The sequence below is a fragment of the Centruroides sculpturatus genome, unplaced genomic scaffold (genome assembly GCF_000671375.1).
Source record: "Centruroides sculpturatus isolate CEXI.00-Female unplaced genomic scaffold, Cexi_2.0 scaffold1061, whole genome shotgun sequence".
NCBI classification, from domain to species: Eukaryota; Metazoa; Arthropoda; class Arachnida; order Scorpiones; family Buthidae; genus Centruroides; species Centruroides sculpturatus.
Window position 1 is genome coordinate 115,325 of NW_019385354.1, and position 21,843 is coordinate 137,167.

The window sequence follows — 21,843 nt, forward strand, 5'->3', positions numbered from 1 at the left end:
ATAACTTTAATATTAAAATTAATATATTTTTATTTATATGATTATTTATGTAAATTTTATCACATTTATTTTAAAGCATTATAACTTGACATCAGAAAACTTACAATGCTTAGCATTAAAGTTAGCATGTAAAGCAAGAAGTTTATACAATGAATTAAGAAGAAATGGACCAATAGAAGATAATGGAAAACAAGAAAGAGTATCAACATTAATATTATCATCTGTTTCTGATATATTATTAGCAGTAAAATCATTTATATCTTGGTTAGATAGGTAAGTATCATATAACAATTACATATAATTTTTAAATATGACAAATTAAGTCAGTTTTCATAACTTTTTAAATATAAATATCTCACCTTAGCAGCAGTATTTCTAATAGTGAACTTCAATTGTTTAATTAATGTTTTCAGAGTGTTCTGGCTTTTTTTTTTATTCGAATAGTCTAAAATTTGGTAAACTTAAACTGTTTAGATCTCATGTAACCATAATAATCTACACAATATTTCTGAATATTACAAAATTTTATTGTTTCATGTTATATAAATTATTAATATATGAGGGCTGTTTCTTTTTCAACCTTCAATGGTCCATAAAACAAAGAAAAGTGTAAATAACAAAATGAATTTATTACCATAAGTTAGGTACAAATATGGTTACTTTTCGACATAATCACTGTGAAGATCGAGCCATTTGTCTGTCTATAGATGAGCTTTGAAATCCCCTCTTCATAGAATGTTGCTGCCAGTGACTTGAGATGACCTTAACAACTTTTTTTTTTTTTGAAGATTGTCATTAGTCTCAAACCTCTGCCCTCCTAGCTACATTTTCAGTTCAGGAAAGAGATGGAAGTCTTCACATATTAAAAAGTTTTAAGCTGGGTGGAGGTCTTCATCACCTTTAAACACCAAGTGTATAGCCCTGATTTAGTGCCGAGAGACTTTCACCTCTTTTTTGAACAGAAAAAGTGTCTAGGAGGGCAGAGGTTCAAGACTAACGACAATCTTCAAAACAATGTTAAGGTCCATCTCAAGTCACTGGCTGCAACATTCTATGAAGAGGGGATTTCAAAGGTCATCCATGGATAGACAAATGCCTTGATCTTCATGGTGATTATGTTGAAATGTAGCCGTGTTTGTACCTAACTTTTGGTAATGAATTTATTTTGTTATTTACACTAGTCTTTGTTTTATGGACCATCAGAGGTTGAAAAAGAAACAGCCTACATATATTTGTAATATGACCACAGATTTATAATTAACTTTATAATATTCAGAAATACTTTATAAATTGTTACCTTGGTTATGTAAAGTGTAAATAAATGAAAACATCATTAAACATGCAAATTTTACATTGTTCAAATCTCTGTTCTATTAAGCCTTATTTGGGCAGGGAGATTAGAAACTCTGAAAGTGTTAGTTAAATAATAAAGTTGGCTTTTTTAAATATTGCTGATTTTAAGATGAGATTGATATGACCATTTATGAAGACAATAATTTACTTTTATCAAAGTATTATAAAGTTGATTTATAAAATTTTGACACTAACAAATCTATTGATCAAAATATTAATTTAAAAAGCAATAAATTGTCAAATTTCAAAAAGTATGTAATAGATATTTTTCTATATTTGACTTTCTGCTATGTGGGCACTATATATGTATTTTAATTCTTATTTTCCATCTTCTTTTCAGTCTAAATTTCTAAATTCGGTTAGTTTCAGTTAGTCCTAGTAGTAAGTTAGATTAGGGACTCTTTGCTTGATTCTGGTTAGGTTTGTCCTAGGTTATGGTAGGTTAATTTAGTTAGTGATTAAGTTAATGTTTAAAAAACTAAAAAATAAAAAAAATTTGGGGTCTTGCGTGTTTGTCTTTTGTCCATCTGTTCGTCTTGTCTAGTTTGTTGTTGTGCTTGTTTGTTTGTTTTTTTTGTGCTGTCTGTCTAGCTGTTAAGTAGTAGTAAGATTTACACTCACGTTCAGTTTCATTAGCATTAAGTAGTTATAAGTCTTCCTACTAACAGCTGCTTGGCACTAACTTTTACACTTAGCTATTCGTGGCAGCACTGAATTATTGGTGTTTGCTACACTCAAGTTTTCTTTTAGACCCTTTTGGGAACTATGGCCTTGCAGCCTAAAAACTGCATGCCAACATCAAACATAGAGGATACTGTTGCCATATGTACGCTGTTCAGAGGGATCCTACCTTTTTCTATTATCTATCACCTCTCCCTCCTCCTTTCCCTCTGCTTTCCCTTACCCTCTTTTTTTGCTGGCTAAACACCTCATGTATGGTCAAAGTCTTTCTTGTATGTATGTATGTGGGCACTAAGGAAGCATTTTTAATCATATCTGCCAATTATGGGTTCTGCCAGGTTCACAATTTGGACATCTGGATGATAAGAATATGGTCTGGACATATTCAGAACAGACCACCTCCAAAATATTCTTGGATTTGATCTTGGATCCCCAGTGCTTTAGGCTGATGCTGTAATTATGTCAACCATCAGACTGTCATATATAGATTATTATACTGATGAAAAATAAAATACACATTTATTTTCAATTGCAAAGACTTGTCTTAAGAGTAATTTAAATGCAGAAGTCATTACAGACAAAATAATAAGTAAAATGCACATGCAAAGATAAAACTGTGTGTTAGTATAATAATTAATAAAAAAACAAATGATGGGATAATAGGAATAAAAAAAACCAATTAAATATGTCTTTAATTAATAAACACTGCTGTACATTAACCTTATGATAATAAGAAAAATAACTTTCATCAACTTCCTGTCAAGGTCATAGACTAGATTATTTTTAGAACTGTTAAGCCTTTTTTTCTTCCTAACCATGTCTGTAGAATATATAGTGAATCACTGTTTTTAACTTTATCTTTTATGATATGCTATCTACATATTTACAGGCTTTCTGCTGCCTGGAAGTTGTCCATCCTGAATAATTCTCTAGGAGTTTCAGCTATTAATTTTCAATGGCAATAATCCCATGAATATATAGATAGAGAAAATTACAATTGATGTAATTAACAGAAAATATAGCAATTATTTGATAGAATATTGAACAGTCTTGTCTTCTGATTGTTGAATTTCAAATTTTTTAATTATATAAAGTTTTAAATAATTTATAAAATTGATTTATTAATTTTTTTATGTTTTAATTTTGATTTAATTTTTTTAATTTTAAAGGTATCCATTTGAAGGAAAAGAACAATATAATCCAATTAGAAAAACAATATTAAAACTTAGTATTGAATTAGCTTCAACTGCTCAAAGAGATCAATTTGTTGAGAAGCCACATACTTTAATAAAGAATAGTGTAAGTGAATGGGTTTTTTTAGGTATATTAAAAATGATAAGACTGATTCTACAATATATTTTTATTCTGCAATTTTGTTTGTTTTATTAAAATTAAATAAATTAATATATGAAATAAAATAATTTAACAATATAACATTATTATTTTATATAGTGTCTTAACTTGGCTAATCTATGTGATAAAGTAGTACAAGAATTCAGTGATTCTTTAATTATTCAGCCTGCATCATTAGATGTTGCAACTGTTAAGAAAAAACCAGAAGAAGAATTGGTATGTTACTCTGATTTAATCTATATATATAAATTATTGTTAAAAATCAAAATTTTTCAACAAGCAAATTTGAAAAATAAATTTTAAAATTTTAGTATAAAAAAATATATAAATGAAAAATATTTTAATCACATAATCATTTTTCTTTAAATTTTAATTTTTTAAATGATTTGAAATTATCAAATTTTTATAGAAATTAAATATAGAAATATTTTATAAAAATGTTTTCTATATTTGTATCATTATAATTATATTAATTATAAAAGTGTTTGAATTGTACAACTTAAATTAGGCTGTCAGATTGTTTCTGAAATAACAGACGTGTAAGTCAATATTAATTCACTTCCTTTTTTTTTATAATTGAGTAGTTATTTGACATCTGTTAAACTCTGTTTTCTCATGGAGTAAAATGATATGTTATTTGTATCTTGTACTTTGTTGGAATAATTGATTCTTACAAATAGTTTAACATTATTTAATTTTAAATAATAAACTAAATATAAAAATTTCAATTACATTAATTAAATTGATATTTCCAATTGATATTGCAATTCAAACCATAAATAATGCTTGATTGTAAAATAATTTTTAAGCTTTTTTGTAATGGCAACTTTTAATAAAATTATAACACTTATAAAATAAGAGATTGTTATTAAATTGTTTTCAATTTTTTGTAATAAACAAATTTTAAAAAATTATATCCAATATTTTTTTCTGGAGAAAATATATTATATTTTCTAGTTTTTTAATAAAATAGATAAGATTTGATTATTAATATTTATATCATTTATATTATTATTTTTTGTTTGGTTCATTAATGCAAAAATCTATTTTTACATTTTTACATAGCTATACAGTAGAGCGTTGTTTATCCGAATCAGTTGGTAACTAGGGTTGTTCGGATAACTTATTTTTCAGATAACCGATTATGTATGAAAAAATATATTAACCTAGCCCATGTTGAAATTTTTCTCCGTTGCGTGTTGCTTCACGTTGAATTTTCGTTGATGTTAAGCCTAACGTAAACTTTTTAAAATAATAATCGTGGCTATTGTATTGTTAAAAAGTATTTCTTTATTTTGTACAAACAAAATAAATATGTTGAAAAATATAAAAACAAAAAAAAAATATACTTTAGAAGTTGATCTAATATCAAAAATGTTCGATTCAGCACCACACACAGTCCTCAGAAAAACACCACACAAAAGTGACAGTGTTGCCAGCTAAAACACACATACCAACAAAAAAAATATTGGAGTAGCCCAAGATATAGCCAAAGATTGCAGCGTCACAGCACTAGCGAAAATTTAAATTTGCTGACTGGAATTCTTTCGGAAAACCGAAATTCGGATAAACGACGCTCTACTGTATTTCATATATAAAATAATTTGGTTATGTGAATAGTTTTGTTAATGTTTCTGGTTTGTTCCAATGGAGTTTTTTCAGGCAAGTGAGGAAGGATAATAAGTATGTAGATGCTATATACTTATAAATATGCAAAATGACTATTTATATCAAACTGTGGAAACTTTAAGATAGTTTTGTAGTTGTACACTTTGAAAAATTAATTTTGGTTTATTAGAAAATAAGTTGTTATTAATGTTGAATTATGTGTTAATGATTCTGTAAGATTTGAATGTCTTAATTACTAAAGTAAATTTTTGCATTTTAGGGAATACATTTACACTCTTCTTATTCTGGTGTTCATATAGTTGGTGGTGTTAAATTTCAGGTAATATATATTTCATGAATTTTTTTTAATGTATATATATTTAAATCTATAAATAGTATAGAATCTGCATTTGTATTATATCTCAGCAAAAATGTTAAAACATTGATGTCTGCTTTCCTCATCTAACAAAACTCAGATTCTATTCTATTTGGGACTAATGAGTTTATTATTTTTTCTATTCTCTAAAAGTTAAAAATTTATAAAAATACATGTAAAAGAATATCTCTCAAAATTAGTCCAAGAATGAGCATTATTTTCTTTTTCAAACATTATTTTTTTTATTTTTATTTTTTTCTAAAGTTTAAAAATTAATAGTGTAAGCTTTTTTTTCTTTGTGACTGATTTAAATTTTATAAATGAATATTAATAATTTAATTCAAGTAAATGAATTTATGCAACAATACCAAGAGCCTGCCATTATTTATATCATTATTAGTTTTATATTATGGAATTCTGATCAAAATAAGTTTAAGTCTACTATAAAAACACTATTATCAAGTCATTTAACTAATGTTTCATCAAATTTACTCTTCAAATTGTCATTGTTCTGGTCACTCCTAGTCTGTTTGATGATTTCTCAATTTATTTATTTTTTCTTTGATTATAACTTAGGTGTAATGTTTATATAATGTATTATTTTGAGTAAGGTTTTGTTACAATTTAATTTTTCAAAGAGTTATTTAGAAAGCAGTATGATAGTTAGATAATAATTCTTTGAAATGAACTATATCATTAAAATCTATTGTAAATGTTGAATAAAGAAAATAGTTTTTCATAAAATACTTAATATATTATCATATTTAATGATGCAGGTGTTTATTATTTTAGGTATAGTTCTTGAATATGAAATTTTATGCTAAATTTACTTGATTATAAATAGTTCATCTTCATATAGTTATGAGAGTATTAATTAAACAAATAATTTTTTTTTAATGTTACTATAAAACATTTTGATCTTTGTTTAGTAGTGGTACAAATATTTATTCTTAAATTTTTAAATTATTTTCAGAGTCCAGCTGATCGTTGTGGCAAAGTAGATATTGGGGATGAAATTGTCCAGGTTAATTATCAAACTGTAGTAAGTAAATATTATAAATACATTATAGATAATTGATTGAATAAACATGATATAAAAATTTTATATACAAAATTGGTTTTTAAGAAGCTTATTTGCTTGGTTTATTAATTTTGCATAAGTATTTTAGGTATTACATTTTGAATTTATTGCAATATCATGATTTGTAAACTGTTCATAATTATATTAGAGATTTTGTGTAGAAATCTACAGAAGCAGAGTTAACATAGTTTTATATATAATCTTCACTGACTCATTAACATAAACTGTATGAGTGAAAGTAGACTTATATCAATAATGTAAATGGTCTAGCACAGTGTTTCTCAACCTGCAATCCACAATAATGGCACAAGTGATTCACAGGCAGACTTAAACTATTAATGATTAAAACTCTGTTCAATGATGATTCACTTTTAATAGTTTTCTCCCAATTTAATTAATTATGTTTCCATGAATATTCAAAACTTGCTTTTATATTTATTATGTTATAAATGGCACAGTTCATTTCAAATGTTGGTAATACCCATACAGATTTACAAAAAACATTAGGTTTACATAACTTATTGATCCATAGAATTTTTTTTAGACATTTTACTGGTAATTGGGTTTAAAAAGGTTGAGAAATGTTGGTCTAGAGGAAAGAGGATTTCCACTATGCTTTCAGGAATGTCAAGTACGAGGTGTATCCGGAAAGTAAGTACCGTTTTGTTCTACCGCCATTGCAGTGGTAGTATCGCAGTTCAGCACCTGTGCACACTTCTCTCTGGTTGATTGTCAGTCCAGTGACGCCATTATAGCCGGATTGTGTTGCTTTTCCACGTGTTATTGAGCGTTCAAAATGTTTAAGACTATTGCCGATCCCGCCGATTGTGAAGTGCATTCTGTAATACGGTTTTTGAACACAAAGAATGTTAAGCCAGTTGAAATTCATTGTCAACTTGTAGAGATTTATGGTGAAAATGTAATGAGTGATGGAATGGTTAGAAAATGGGTTCGACAATTCAATGCTGAACGCACTGATGTTCATGACGAAGCATGGAGTGGCTGGCCTTCTGTTGTCAATGATGGTTTGGTTGCAAAAGTGAATGAAAAGGTTNAATACAGCACCTGCCTTCGACTTTAGGAACTAGAAGGGCCCAATGTAACGACTATTAAAATAAAATTTTACTTAAAAAAATATTTTTCTTTATACTGTATTCAAATTGTTATTGGGGGAGAAACTAAATTTCAAAGGAAAATTACCCTCCTTGCAACAAACTAATCGATATTTCAATGGTTTCAGGCAATATTTTATTACACAGATAAAAGAAAATGTTAATATTAATTTTTGTTAAGTAATTTTGACGGGGTGTGTCAGAGCCGTTAAGCGTGCGAGTGAACTTTTTTAAGAGGTTGGTGGAACAAGTTTGGAATGGAAATAACAAAAAATTACGCAATGTGGTATGTACAGATTAGAGTTGTTGACATTAAATTAACCTTGGGATTGATTAAACTACTATTANCCGTTAAGCGTGCGAGTGAACTTTTTTAAGAGGTTGGTGGAACAAGTTTGGAATGGAAATAACAAAAAATTACGCAATGTGGTATGTACAGATTAGAGTTGTTGACATTAAATTAACCTTGGGATTGATTAAACTACTATTAATAATTGCCGGAATTGAAATAAATCCTGGTCCTCTTTCCCGTTTGCCACTTCGGTCAAGCCAGTTGGATATGCAAAAAAGGGGGCGTGGTAGACCTCGGAAAGAAAGTCACAAGGAAGAAGAAAGGGAAACGCAGTTACTGGAAATTTTAAGTGAGGACTACCAAATTGAAGAAAAGGTCGAAAGAAATAATGAGACCCCGAGAAATTCGAAAATTCAGGATTATTTTAGACCGGCAAGAGAAATCGAAAAACAAGGTATTGATGATTCACAATATACATTAAGATCTATATACGAATTAATTCAGGAAAAATTTTGCCAGTTAAACTTAGAAATTCAATCAATAAAAGCTGAAGTTAATAAGATAAAAGAAGAAAATAATAGTTATAAAGAAGAGATGAAGATAATTGGTTACAAGATACAAAAATTAGAAGAAAATTATAAAAATAACGAAAAGATAAAAGGTATGTTGGAATTCGAATTTGATAAATTGGTAAATGAGACTACAAATAAGAATATAATAATTTTTAATTTTCCGGTTAAAACATGGAACGTTGTTCAAGAAATCAAACAATTTATTAACGAAGAATTAGGTCTAAAAAATATAGAAATTGAAGGACTAATCCAACTTAAAAATAGTAAGAATAACCTAATAATAAAAGTAATTCTGGAATCTGTTAAGGATAGAAATTTAGTTCTCAAGAGATTTTGGTCTTTGAAACAAAAAATTGTTAATAAGACCGAGAAAAAAATAATAATTACAACGGATTTGTGTATTAGATCAAGAATCAGAAGAAAAAAACTACAGAATCAAATTAAAGTAGAAAAAACTAGTAAAAATAAAATATTAATAAGAGATGACTACTATATTAAGGATAATATAATATATACAATTGATATGAATACAAACAAGATTATTCAAATGGATGGTTCTTTTAGATATAGACAGACAACTAAAAAGAACATGATTGACAAGAGAATCAAACCGAATTAAGTTTAGATCCCTCAAATAGGAAAACAGTAATTGAAAATAATTGTAATATAAGCTTTGTAAAACTGGAAGATAGTGAAGTTAAAGGTTTTGAAGAATATAAGATCTTTGTGGAAAAATTATAAAGTTTTACTAAAGGAATTCATAGATCCTAACATTATAATTGGTTTTACTGAAACCTGGATGATAATTCGAAGTGACAGTTAAAGATAATAGTTAATAATCACTTGGTTTTAGTATTTAGCAAAGGAAAAAAAGAAGAAACATGATTAAGTTAAGCTACTAAGTAAAAGAAGCTATCATAAATATAAATTTAATGTAGTAAATAAGATCTTTGTAATGCAAAAACAGAGATATTATGTGGAATATTGCATAAATTTGAAATGTTTTAAAACAGGTGTAAAAAGGAACATACTAAATATGATGTATAAATTAAAGTATAAATATATGTAGAAGTAAATTTGTGTAGATAATTAAGAAATTGTAAAATCCAACCACCCTGATTGTAATAGACGGATGGCAAAAGTTCATTGAAAAAATTAATTTATGTAAAGTTGATAAATTGTATAAACATCCCCCGTGTAACAGGCTACAGCCTATTACGTTAATAAACATTAATTCAATTCAATTCAATNATTATATTATTATATAATAAATACTAAAATGTTTTTATAATTTTTTCATTGAATATAATGATTAATTACTTGTAAAAGAAATATAAATTTATTTTAAAAGAATTAAGATAACAAAAGTAGTTTTTATGGCAATTAAGTGATAAATGAATAAATTAATTTAGCCATATAAATTCTTTATGATTTTTCTATATAATTGATAAGTATATGATTTGATTTTCATTCATCTTAAAATAATTGATCTTATGAGTTAATGAACAGAAATTTCCAATGATTTAACCAGTGTTTTATCAGTATTACAGTATTTTATCACTATTGTTTTTTACATCAATATTCAAGATGCTTTGGTTTTCAACAGGTTGGTTGGCAACTGAAGAAATTAGTTTATGCAATGAGAGAACATCCAACAGAAGTTTATTTGACACTTAAAAAAAGGCCAAGACATACAAATATTTTAGGCCAGGTATTTTTGTATTTTGTATTATTTTAAAATTTAAATTAATGTAATTTTAAAATATTAAAAAATTATGCAACCAGTATGTTTTTCCCCTTTTTAAAATGGTAATTGCTTATATAGAAATATTCCAATCCTACATATATATATTTTTTTTCTAGTTGGTGAAAATCATACAGGAATTTATTTAATAAGTACTTTTGGACTATAATCTAACACTGTTATTTAAGTATGGGTTAATATTATGAAATTAGTCAACCATAAAATCAACATCATTTTAGATAGACGTATATAAGTAATTTTGTTCGTTTTCAATTAGGAAATTATTCTTGATACAGAAAAAATACAATTTTTAACTACTTATAGTCTGTTCCACTATGCTTTATCAATGTTCTTTTACAATGTATACAATACATTGTAAAAGAACATTGTCAAAAACCGTCATAAAAAACATTATTCAGGAATACATTTAAATTACATCTACAGTATCTTACAAAGATGATTGTTGCTGCAGATTTCAGTCTAACATTAACCTTTTAAAATGTTTTATTTTTATAAATTATCTTTTTTTAATTAAATATTTAACTATGTTATGTTTTACTATCTATAATTTCATACATGCTATAAAATTTATTATATTATTTAGATAAAAATAGAAAATTTATCTAAAAAGTTCAGAATAGAAGATACTTTTAATTGATGTAAAAGTTCTTTGATGATACTATCGATGATATAAATTAAAATAAGAGAGATTTAATTGATTCTAAAAATTAATAGTACTACCATAACACAGTTTTCTTTTCATAATTTATCATCATTAAAATATGTAAAACTTTTAAATTATAAATTTCAAGTTTTTTTGTATTTTTTCATCAAATTTTAAATCTACATGACAGATGTTCAGAATAGCATACAAAATCAGAATATTCAGTTTATTGTGTTTACTCTAAATATATGTTAATAATACAGAAATTTTATTTTCTGCTAAATATTTTAAATTAGTATATTAAAATGTATATTAAACATTAATTCCTAATAAATTATATTATTTCAACTATAGCAAAAGTTAATTATATTGTAAACTTTTTAATAAAATTTCAGGTTATAGTTTTAAGGCCATATCGAATTCCATCTAAAAAATCTGCATTTGGAAAAGTGCACAAATGGTCAGAAGGAAATTCATCTCTACATATACAAGAATATTCATCCAACTTAGAAGAACCAAATACACAGTAAATAGTTTGATATTATTTTTCGTATTTATTATTTTTATTTTTATATTATATATATATACATAGGCTGTTTTTTTGAAGCGTCAATGGTTCATAAAACAAAGACAAGTGTAAATAACAAAATTAATTTATCATCAAAAGTTAGGTATGAACATGGTTACTTTTTGACATAATCACTGTAAAGATTGAGACATTTGTCATGTCTGTGGATAAGCTTTTCCATTCCCTTGTCATAGAATGTTGCCTTAAATGACTTGAGATGGGCCCTAATATTGTTTTGAACATTTATTATGTCATTAGCCTCGAACCTCTGCCCTCATAGCCACTTTTTCTGTTCAGGGAAGAGGTGGAAGTTGCTTGGCGCTAAATCGGGGCTATACACTGGGTGTTTAAAGGTGGTGAAGACTTCCACCTCTTTCCTAAACTGAAAATGGGCAGAGGTTTGAGACTAATGACAATCTTCAAAACAATGTTGTTAAGGACATCTCAATTCACTGGCAGCAACATTCTATGACAAGGGGATGGAAAAGCTCATGGAATATATTACATTTACTATGGAACAATATTGTTCTCTCAAATGATTTGTGATCATTAAAGACATGTATAATTTATTTTTTGAAAGCAAATTACTTTTACCAGTTTTAAATAATGATTAAGATTTTCTGATAGTTTAACACTATTTTTTTTCTTTGTAAATTTCCATTTACAGTTTTTTTTAATTAAATCTGTTAAATTTGTTGTTTTTTTTTTTTTTTTTTTTTTTNTTTTTTTTTTTTTTTTTTTTTTATCTTTCCAACATAATTTATATATTTTTTTGATGTTCTTTGTCCTCCTTTCTAAATCATTATGATTTTTCTAATAATTTTTCTTTTTAGTTAATACAATAGATTATAAACCAAATGATTGCCATAATTAATCGAGTTATTTTTTGCTACTATTAATAATTAGATAAAAAATTATTTAATATCTAATTATTAATAGTAGCAAAAAATAGCCTGATTAATTATCATTTGGTTTGTTAATGCATTGGGCTTAGTGATGTTTATATATATAATACAATAGATTGTTTATTAATAAATATTTTTAATGATATCCAGAACATCTTATTATAGATTCATTGAAAGAATGTCTGATTACTTAATTATATGAAATGCACAATTTACCAACATTATAAATAATGATATGAAAGAATAAGATTACTTAACTGCTTTTGCTTCATATATTTGAGTGTCATCAGACTTTTAAAAAGAAAATACTGTATATTCCTACTTGTATATCTATAATATTGATAGATATGTAGTAAATTGAATCCTATTTATTGTTTGTTAAAATATATTGTTAAAATATTGTTTGTTATTTATTTTAATAATTTGTAATCACTTTTCATTTAATATATTTAGAATTTATTCTTTTTGTAAATGCAATACTGAAGGCATTTATGTCTTTCAACTTTTGTGTTAATTATAAGCAATACAAATGTTCATTTTTACAAAAATGTCTTATTTATTAGAAATAATTAAATTGTTATACAAAATAGCAATTGTTAATCATTTATTGCTTTCTTCAATCTATAGGAGATAGAAGTAAATTAGATATCTGTATTATTTAATTTTTCCAGGGATGTGCCAGATGATGATGATGATTCAGCCTTTCTTCCTGATTATGTGACACCTAATGATGAAACATCTATTAGTGCTGTTCGTTATCATATTTTTCCAGGAAGATCTCGAGCAACAGTTCAAAGACGAGCAACTGTGAGTGGGGCTTCACCTACTGTAAAACGTCCTCCTGTAAGCATTGAAGAGCTAGTATTACCTGTTGGTTCAAAATCCTGTAAGAAGGAAGTTATTGGAAGAAGTATCTCTCATGATCCTTCTAAGCATAAAATTTCTGAAAGTAGTTTAAAATCTCAGAAATTGGAAGTGATTAAATCTGATGGGTCAGAAGATTATTGTGATAAAGTATCAAATGGAGAAAATGTGCACAATGAAAAGGATTTTGATAAAAATGAAAATGAAAATTTAATTAGTAAAAGTAGTTCTGTGACATCAGTGTCTTCAACATTAAGTGATGGATTAAAAGTATCTAATATCATAATTCCATTACATGAAGAAGAATATACTATATTAGAAAATAAAAGCTTAAGAAAGTTAGGAACTGTTGATAAAATTTCAGTTAAAGAAGATAATCCTGAAAAGAAATCACAGAAAACTGAAAGTTAGTATGAATTTTATAAATTTATTTTATATTTTATATAAAAATTACGTAATTTTTTAAATAAATTTATAAAAAAATTAATACTTCTACAGTCGACCCCTATAACACTGTTGATTTTTCCATTTTATATGAATTCCATGTTGTACAAGTCACTTAGATTTTACAAATACATGTGCCGGGCTGTGAATGGCTCACGTATTTGTAAAATCTAAGTGACTCATACAACATGGAAGTCATATAAAACGGAAAAATCAACACTGTTATAGGGGGTCGACTGTATACAAAAAATGAAAAATAGGAATTTAATGAATTATTAATACACATAAAGTACCTATGAATTTGCAAACAAATTATTCCACACTTTTCTTTAGGAGTACAGAAAAATTCTAATAATTTGAAAATGGTCAATGGTTAAACTTCAAGTCTTAGTGTTCTTAATCAGTGTCATGTTTCAAATTATCTGAATTTTGAGGATTTGTTCAAATTTAAAATTTTTTTTCCTCCTATGTCTGAAGATGAGCTGTTTAGTTCAAAAGTACTAAAGCATTTTTGAATTTTTCTGTAGTTCTGAAAATACAGTGTTAGTTTATTTGTAATTGAATTATTAATTATTATAATTTTTTTACATAAGTGAGTCTTAAGTAAATTTTCATATTAAATGATAGATCTAAACAATTGCAACTTTCTGCTTATGGCAAACTGTAGATTTTATGTTTTAAGATCATGGATTTATTGAATTTATTCTTTCATGTTTTGATATTTGGATATTTTCTCTGATCCTGTTTTTTTTTTCCTCTCAGTTTCTGAGAGTGAAATTGCAATGTCAATTATTCTATTAAATCAAATGATGTTAGGTCAATTATTGTATACAATTCTATCTGTTAAAATAGGTTTGTCTTAATAAAGTATACACTAATACCCCGAACTTACGCGATAGGTGGGACCGAGCGATAACCGCGTAAGTCGGGGTATAATTTCGCAATTTATGTAAAATCCAAGTCGGATATATATAAGCTAATAAATGTTCTCGTTAATCTTATCTCGTCTTTTGATTCGTTCACGGTTACAAGAAATCACCACATAGTCTCTCGAGTCTCCGTAGATATAACAAACAGAAATAAATAACGCAAAAGAAATTTGTAGCTATCTGTCGTTCCGCGCGACATGTCCGAACATGTAAGCTGAACAATAGTGTGGGGGGAATAAGTAATCAAGAGTTGCGTGGCGCTCAAACAAAAGACGAATTGACAAGATTTGAAAATCGCGTAAGTCGAGGTATTACTGTATATTAATCATTTTCTAACATTGGCATGGAATTTATAATAAGGAGTCAACAAGATAGGAAACCTAAATTTCCAAAGAATTTTGACCATGGAATTGTTCTTTAAGATTTTCCATTCTACTTAAAATGAAACAATTAACAATAACATGAACAATTGATTTTGATGTTAATGAGCATCTTTTACAAAGAGCAACATTAGTAATTTCAATTATTTAGGGTTCGTAATTTTTTATGTTAATACAGCTGTCCCTTGATAGTCCAACGTTTTGTAATCCGACATGCTCAGTAGTCCAACACACCTCCCGTCAAGGTACCCGTCCCCATTATGCGTCTGCTTGCACAGAAGCATGTTGCAACGTGAGTCTCCCCACCCAATTCTTACATGATGATATGCATTTTGTGTGTTTTCCATGAGCAGTTCTGTTTGAATAGTTGGAGTAGGGAATATTGTAGGCTACCGCTAGCAAAAGAATGCCAAATATGTAATCACTTTCGGTAATCCGACACCCTTTTGGTCTCATACCTGTCGGATTATCAAGGGACAGCTGTAATCTGATACTGAATATTGATCATAAACCCTTTGTCTCAAGAAATATATTTCCAGATTTCAGCAGGGCAATAATAGTAAAAAAATACTTGTTAGTAATAGAATATTTTTCATGGAATGTTTTTTCAAACCAAGCATCTATTTTTTCTGAAATGTTAACTCATATCATGATCACTCTCTGAAGAAAGATTATATGTTTGAAGATGTTCAGTATATTGCTGCTTATTGTGAATACATTTTTATTAGATTATCTCATTTTAAAAATAATCTTATTCTTAAATATTATTCCTAATTTGCTTATTAAACAGTTCTTGTATATTAATGTGATTTCTTCTTCCTACAGGCCTTGTTAGACAGTTGTTCAGTGGCTGATCATTGATGATGAGAATGGAACTTTATATAGTCTGACGATGGTTTACAAATCAGTCTGTGATCAGTTTTAAATACCAAAAGTATAAATTGAAATATATGTAGCTCATGAATTTATTATAGATTTTATTTTGAAGTTCTGTATTCATTATTTTTGTTACTTTTTGCTTGTATTTATTCTTACGGAAATATTTATGTACTGCAATTTTCATGAGAACTAATCTGATTTTTTAAACCTTTGCCTTTCTTTTTTGGTTAGCATGTGGAAATGATTTAGATCTAAACAAGTTGGATATAGAATAAATTGTATTTTAAATTATTATTTGGATTTATTTCTGATAAATAATATTTTTAAAACTTCTTTTGTTTTTGAAATTCATAGTTTGATATTAAGTTAACTAAACAACTGATTTGGAATTTATTATTGTTTTTTAAATTTAAGAATTGGAGTTATCTAATGAATTGCAAAGTACAGAAGGAAAAAAGAATCTTTTAACTGGCCCATGGGAAGGTCATGATACTGTCTTTCATGGAAGAAGACCAAGTATTCAAGAAGTTGAAAATGAAATAGCTTCTTCTTCAACAGTGGATCAGCCAATTCTTACAAAGGTTGCCCCACTACTAAGTCCACTATTACTAAATGAGGTGCATGGCTACTTGCTTAATCAAAATAACATTATTAATTTTGAATAATAATTAAATATGCTTATACATTGTGATTCAAAATTGGTAGATAAAACTTTATAGCATGATCAATTATTCAATTTATAGTAAAAAGTGTTAAAATATTTTTTCTAGTTCTCCCAAGTTACAGAGAAAAATCTTTATTTGAAACTAGTTTACTATTTCAGTAGTAAGTAGTAAACTATCACAGTTCATTGTTTATTAGTTTAGAAATAGGTTGCATTTAGTTAATGAACACTTGAAAGAAATTAAATTTACAATATATTGCTCAAAGTGATTGCCTTCACAATCTATACAAGCTTCAAATGATGATATCCATATGTAAAGCTGATTTAGAATAAAGATCTTTCTCTGAAACTCAATATACTTCTGTCAGATTCTCAAAGATAACTAATGTTTTTACTTTATGGGGTGATCATTTGGAATTAATTATTATTGTTTTTTAATTTCAGTTTAAAGTGTTTATCCACTACTTTTGAATCACCCTGTATAATAATAATGCTTTTGCTTGGCTTTACTAACACTTTTATAAAGATTTTGATACATAATTTGAATTTTAATAAACATATTAGATATAATTTCATCTAATCAGAAAAGTAATTTACTATAAATATAGTTTATTTATTTTATAACATAGTAATTGAAGTCTAATAAAAACACATCAACACTCCTCAAGAAGTCACTTTTTTATGTTAATTATTTTTAAAGACAGGTTTTTCATCGTTGCATATTTTTAACTAATCTAAAGCATACAAAGATAAATCAGTGTCAATATTAAAATATTTAGTGTAGAAGTGGAAAGAAATTTTTTATATATGAAGGTTTGAGAATTATTGAATAATAAAAATTCAAATAATGTTGACATTAGAATATTTGAGTATATTATATACAATTTGACATTGCTAAATAATATTTAGTAGTTATGATCAATTTCACATACATTTAATAGTTTTAATAAAATTAATTAAGTTGAATTTTCTTAATTATATAATATTTATTAAGGCAAATGATAATGTTAGATTTACATAAACAAACATCACAAAACCTAATAAATTTGTAAAGCCAAACAACCACTGGATTACATTGGGTTACTGAATGGCTGGCTGAGTGCCATGAGTAGGAGTTTATAGGATGAGGGCACTGAAGGCAACCCCAGTCAGCACCATATTTAACCGAGGATGGTTATATCATATTTAAATATGTCTGGAGGCTCAGGTAGCAGAACTGGCAACATATCCACATGGTAAGCAGGAGTTGCAGGTTTGAATCTTGCTCTGGGCCAATTCTTTTCTTCCAGAATATTCTAATTTATTTAATAAATATTAATTTAATTATAATTATTAAATTTAATAAGAGATGGTGCCTAATGCCTTCCTCTAGTGACAAAATTTATTAATAATTAAAAAATATAACACAGGAAAGTAGCCAGGTGTAATCTGGTGGTTGTTTGACTTTAATGTTAGATTTATTAATAGTGTTACAAAATAAACATACTTTCTGCTAGGATCAAATTCCAAAACTGATTCTAAATGTCTTTCTTCTCTTTTAATATTTAAGATATTACATATTTTAATTAATTGGTTTAATTAATGGTTTGGATCATTAGAAAAAATTGTATATTTATATGCATAATATTAAAACATTAAAATTATTACTAATTCCATAAAAATATTTTATAATTAAAATTTAAACATCATGATGTTTTTACTTGTATACATATAGGAATCTAAAACATAAATAACATTTTAAAACATTTTTGTATAAATAACATTTGGATTTTTCATTTTATGTTGTCCTTTTCCTTTTTTATTAAAATATTGCACATTAATGCAACCTGTATGTAACTGTATATACAAGTAAATTAATTTTAGCTCTATCTGAATTATATACAGTAGAACCTCGATTATCCGGACTAATTGGGGATGAAGGTAGTCCGGATAAGGAAAAATCTGGATAATCGAAACAAATACTTTAATTTGTCTTTTAATGATAATACAACACGTTTTCTTTTCGATGACATATCGGTAATATTAAAAGTAAATGCTGTATTTAAACCGTGATCAAATTTTCAAGAAACAAACGTTCGTATTGAATTTGGACTACTACTGACCAGCGCTAACAGACTAGCTATTGTTTAAAAGGCCCTCTGGTGGCGCAAGAAGACGGATTTTATAAAATAAAAAGCAGTTGAAACTGCATTTTTATGAATAAAAATTTGACAAACTATTTATCGTTTTATGACGAGTAAAATTTTTTCGTCGCGTTCGCGGCTTTTAAGTAATGCATAAACCTTCGAGGCGCGAGGCCCTTCGGACCGCGAGGCATAGGCGGTGGCCCACGTCGTCCATGCCTTACGCCGCCCTTGGTCATAGAAATGATGTAATTTGAATATAAATTATTTATAAATACGTATGTCAAGTTATATTTTTATTACTACGTAAAATATATTAAGAGTTTATGACCACTGTGCTGGGTGAGACGTTGTTGAAACAAAAAAAAGTTATGCATTCCATCACGTACATAAACAGTGTCGTAATTTGCCAAGTGCAAATCAGCAAATTCGTAAAATTTTTGTTTATTTTGAACAATCCGGATAATGGAGGTTCTACTGTATTTTAATATTGGCACCATTTAAATTTATTTATATTTTATATAAATTTTCCAAAATTGAAGGAAATTACCTTAAAAATGTTTAAACATTAAAAAGTAGGAGTTTTTAAATTGAGTATGTTTTTAACTTCAGTACTAAGGAGTTGATAAAATTAACACTATGTAAATAAGTTTATAATCTGTGTCAAATAAGTTGGCAACTAATGTAAATCAATTATTGATAAAATAATTTTAATATTAATTGATTGGTTCTCCATAACTGGCATACATTACATTAAACAAACTTAAATTTTTAACTTTGATTAGACTTCAAAAATAATTTTGATATTTTTTTAAAAATATTTAAAAGTAAGATCCGTAAATTTTGAGAAAAATTCAAACAGACTCTAAAATAAAATGGGAAAGTGCTAAATATTTACATAGAAGACAATTATGACTGGTCCTTTTACTTTCCCTGCTGTTATAACAGAGAAAGTATGTAATCAGTCAAAAATAATTTCCAAGATTTTTACATTTTTTGACTCAGGACATCTTGAAATGTTAACCACTCAACAGTGAAAGACGGATATATCCTTCCAGGGTGATCATGTGGCAGTGGTGAGGGACAGATATATCCGTTAAATTCTTTTGAGGGTATCGCCAAAAACTACTGTGAAAAAAAATTCACATAAAAAATGAATTACGTAACAATAAAAAAAGACTTTTCTTTACTAGACATAACTGTTTACAAAATCTTTTTCTGAAATGGTAATGAGAAAAAAACGCGTGGAAAAATACTTTAAAAATTTCCCACGTTTATTTTCCACTACTTTGGGATAGCATCATACCTGATTATCCACTGCTGAAAGGTTAAGAAATGCGAAAAAAATTGAAGTTTTTTTCGATATGTAAGGATGATTGTGTGTGGGGGGGCACAAATTTGTTTACCCTGTTTGAAGCTTAATAACTCCTGTGTTTTTTTGTCAAAAATTTCTGAAATTTTGCAAAGAGGTTTGTGTATTAGGGGATTGATGCTATTAAATTTTGATGGTTAAAGGTTGACAGGGTGGGAAGATTAAGAATGCATCATATCTCCAGTAGGGTCAGACTTAATGATGATTTTCCTTGTTATTAGCATTTTTTAAAAAACCCATCCCTATCTTCAAAATTAAGCTTTTTGCCATTTTATAATAATTAAAAATATAAAAAAGTCTTTTAATAAAATATAACAGATGGCACCACATACAGTTTTAAATGTTGCCAGGAAAGTTAAGTAACTGGTTGCTGGATTTTTCTATTATAATATATTTTAAAATTAGTTTAGTAATGGTTGTCTGCTCTGTAGATTTTTAGAGTTTTTATTTTTTTCATGAATTATGCATATTTCTATGATGACATTTTATTATTTAGTTATGAGTAACAACTTTAATTTTTAAAACTTTTATTTATAAAAGTTGTTACTCATAATTTTTTATTATAAAAATAATAATGTGGATGAAAAGTGTGATTTTTATCAATGAGAAAAGATATAGTTTAATTTGTGTTACACATATTAATGTCTCAGGTATGGTTGTACTAAACACTAAAGATAATTTGCATTTTTTTCAGGTAAATAAAATTTATATTTATGCAGGGATTTTCCTTTATCCTGTACTTTATAACAAACTTTTTGAAATTGATATGAAGAGGAATCAGTTACCCATTGACTCATGTCAGCTGACATGTCAATGTGTAATTGATTCCTCCTCATAAATTAGATTAATCAGATGGCAAATTTTTTTGCTTGCATTATATGAAAACTTATTTTGAAACAGACTATAGAAACAATAAGCAATTTCAAATTTTCATTAAGTAATGAAACTATTTTAGATGATAAACTTAATGAAGAATACATATGATCTAGTTATTGTATATGCAATTAACCATTAACATTTAGATTAGGAAATTTTAGATGTAAAATTAGTTTTATGTATGTAATATTTAATTAATTTCAATAATAATATTAATTAGAAATGAAATTACTATTAAACTAATTAAGAATAATAAATTGTGTTATATATTTAGGAAGAGAAAGTGGATGATGAAGATGAAGCTGCCAATGTAAATGGAATGAAGAGGCAAGTGTATAAATTTTAAAAATATATCAACAAATTTTGTGTGACTTTAAAAGCTGCATGATTTTATCAAATGTTTCATTATATTTTGCTATATTATAAAAAAAATTTATTATCATTACTTCATTCCATCTGTAAATAAATTCATGTATTCATTCCCTCTCATTGGTTACAAAACTACATACAGCTTTTGGAGTATTTGATTGTAATATAAATTAGTTCTTTATTTGAAATGATCACCTTCTCTCAAACACAAAGCAGTATTTAAATTTGACAGTTTGGATACAATACTGAAGAAATATGAATCCAGAAGCTGTTTCTGCTGCCTGCTGCAATAAGGAGAGGAATGAGTCAGTCAAAATAATGAACAACCAATTTTAAATATGTGGCCTGCAGAATAAAAATTACTTCAGTTTGGATATTTATAGTTTAATGTGAATTTTTCTATATTTTGGAATTGTAATTTTTTCAGTGTATGATGGCTTTTATTGGGCTGCAATTTGAAAAAATTGTACCTATAAATTTCCACTGTTTGTCTGCCTGTCCTTCCTTAATCTCAAAAACAGACGTAGATGAATGTCAAAACCAGATATGGAAAGTTTAAGGGAAGGATGCCCCAATCAACCATACAGTAAAACCTGTCTATGGCGACCACCCATTGTTCCTTCAAAAAGTGGTC

The 21,843-nt window shown here is 27.0% G+C and overlaps 1 protein-coding gene across 2 annotated transcripts in view; it reads left to right on the plus strand.

Moving 5' to 3' along the window:
- LOC111638020 overlaps positions 1 to 21,843 on the plus strand; it is a 46,397-nt gene that overhangs the window by 11,948 nt on the left and 12,606 nt on the right. Inside the window, exons 3-12 of one of the 2 annotated variants that reach the window (XM_023383642.1) lie at positions 77 to 273; positions 3,204 to 3,333; positions 3,487 to 3,603; positions 5,276 to 5,335; positions 6,345 to 6,413; positions 10,035 to 10,139; positions 11,232 to 11,362; positions 12,981 to 13,579; positions 16,220 to 16,422; positions 21,115 to 21,167. In XM_023383642.1, the coding sequence (XP_023239410.1) occupies positions 77 to 273; positions 3,204 to 3,333; positions 3,487 to 3,603; positions 5,276 to 5,335; positions 6,345 to 6,413; positions 10,035 to 10,139; positions 11,232 to 11,362; positions 12,981 to 13,579; positions 16,220 to 16,422; positions 21,115 to 21,167 (1,664 nt within the window). The remainder of the gene's footprint in view (positions 1 to 76; positions 274 to 3,203; positions 3,334 to 3,486; positions 3,604 to 5,275; positions 5,336 to 6,344; positions 6,414 to 10,034; positions 10,140 to 11,231; positions 11,363 to 12,980; positions 13,580 to 16,219; positions 16,423 to 21,114; positions 21,168 to 21,843) is intronic. The other variant, XM_023383643.1, reaches the window with a different exon arrangement.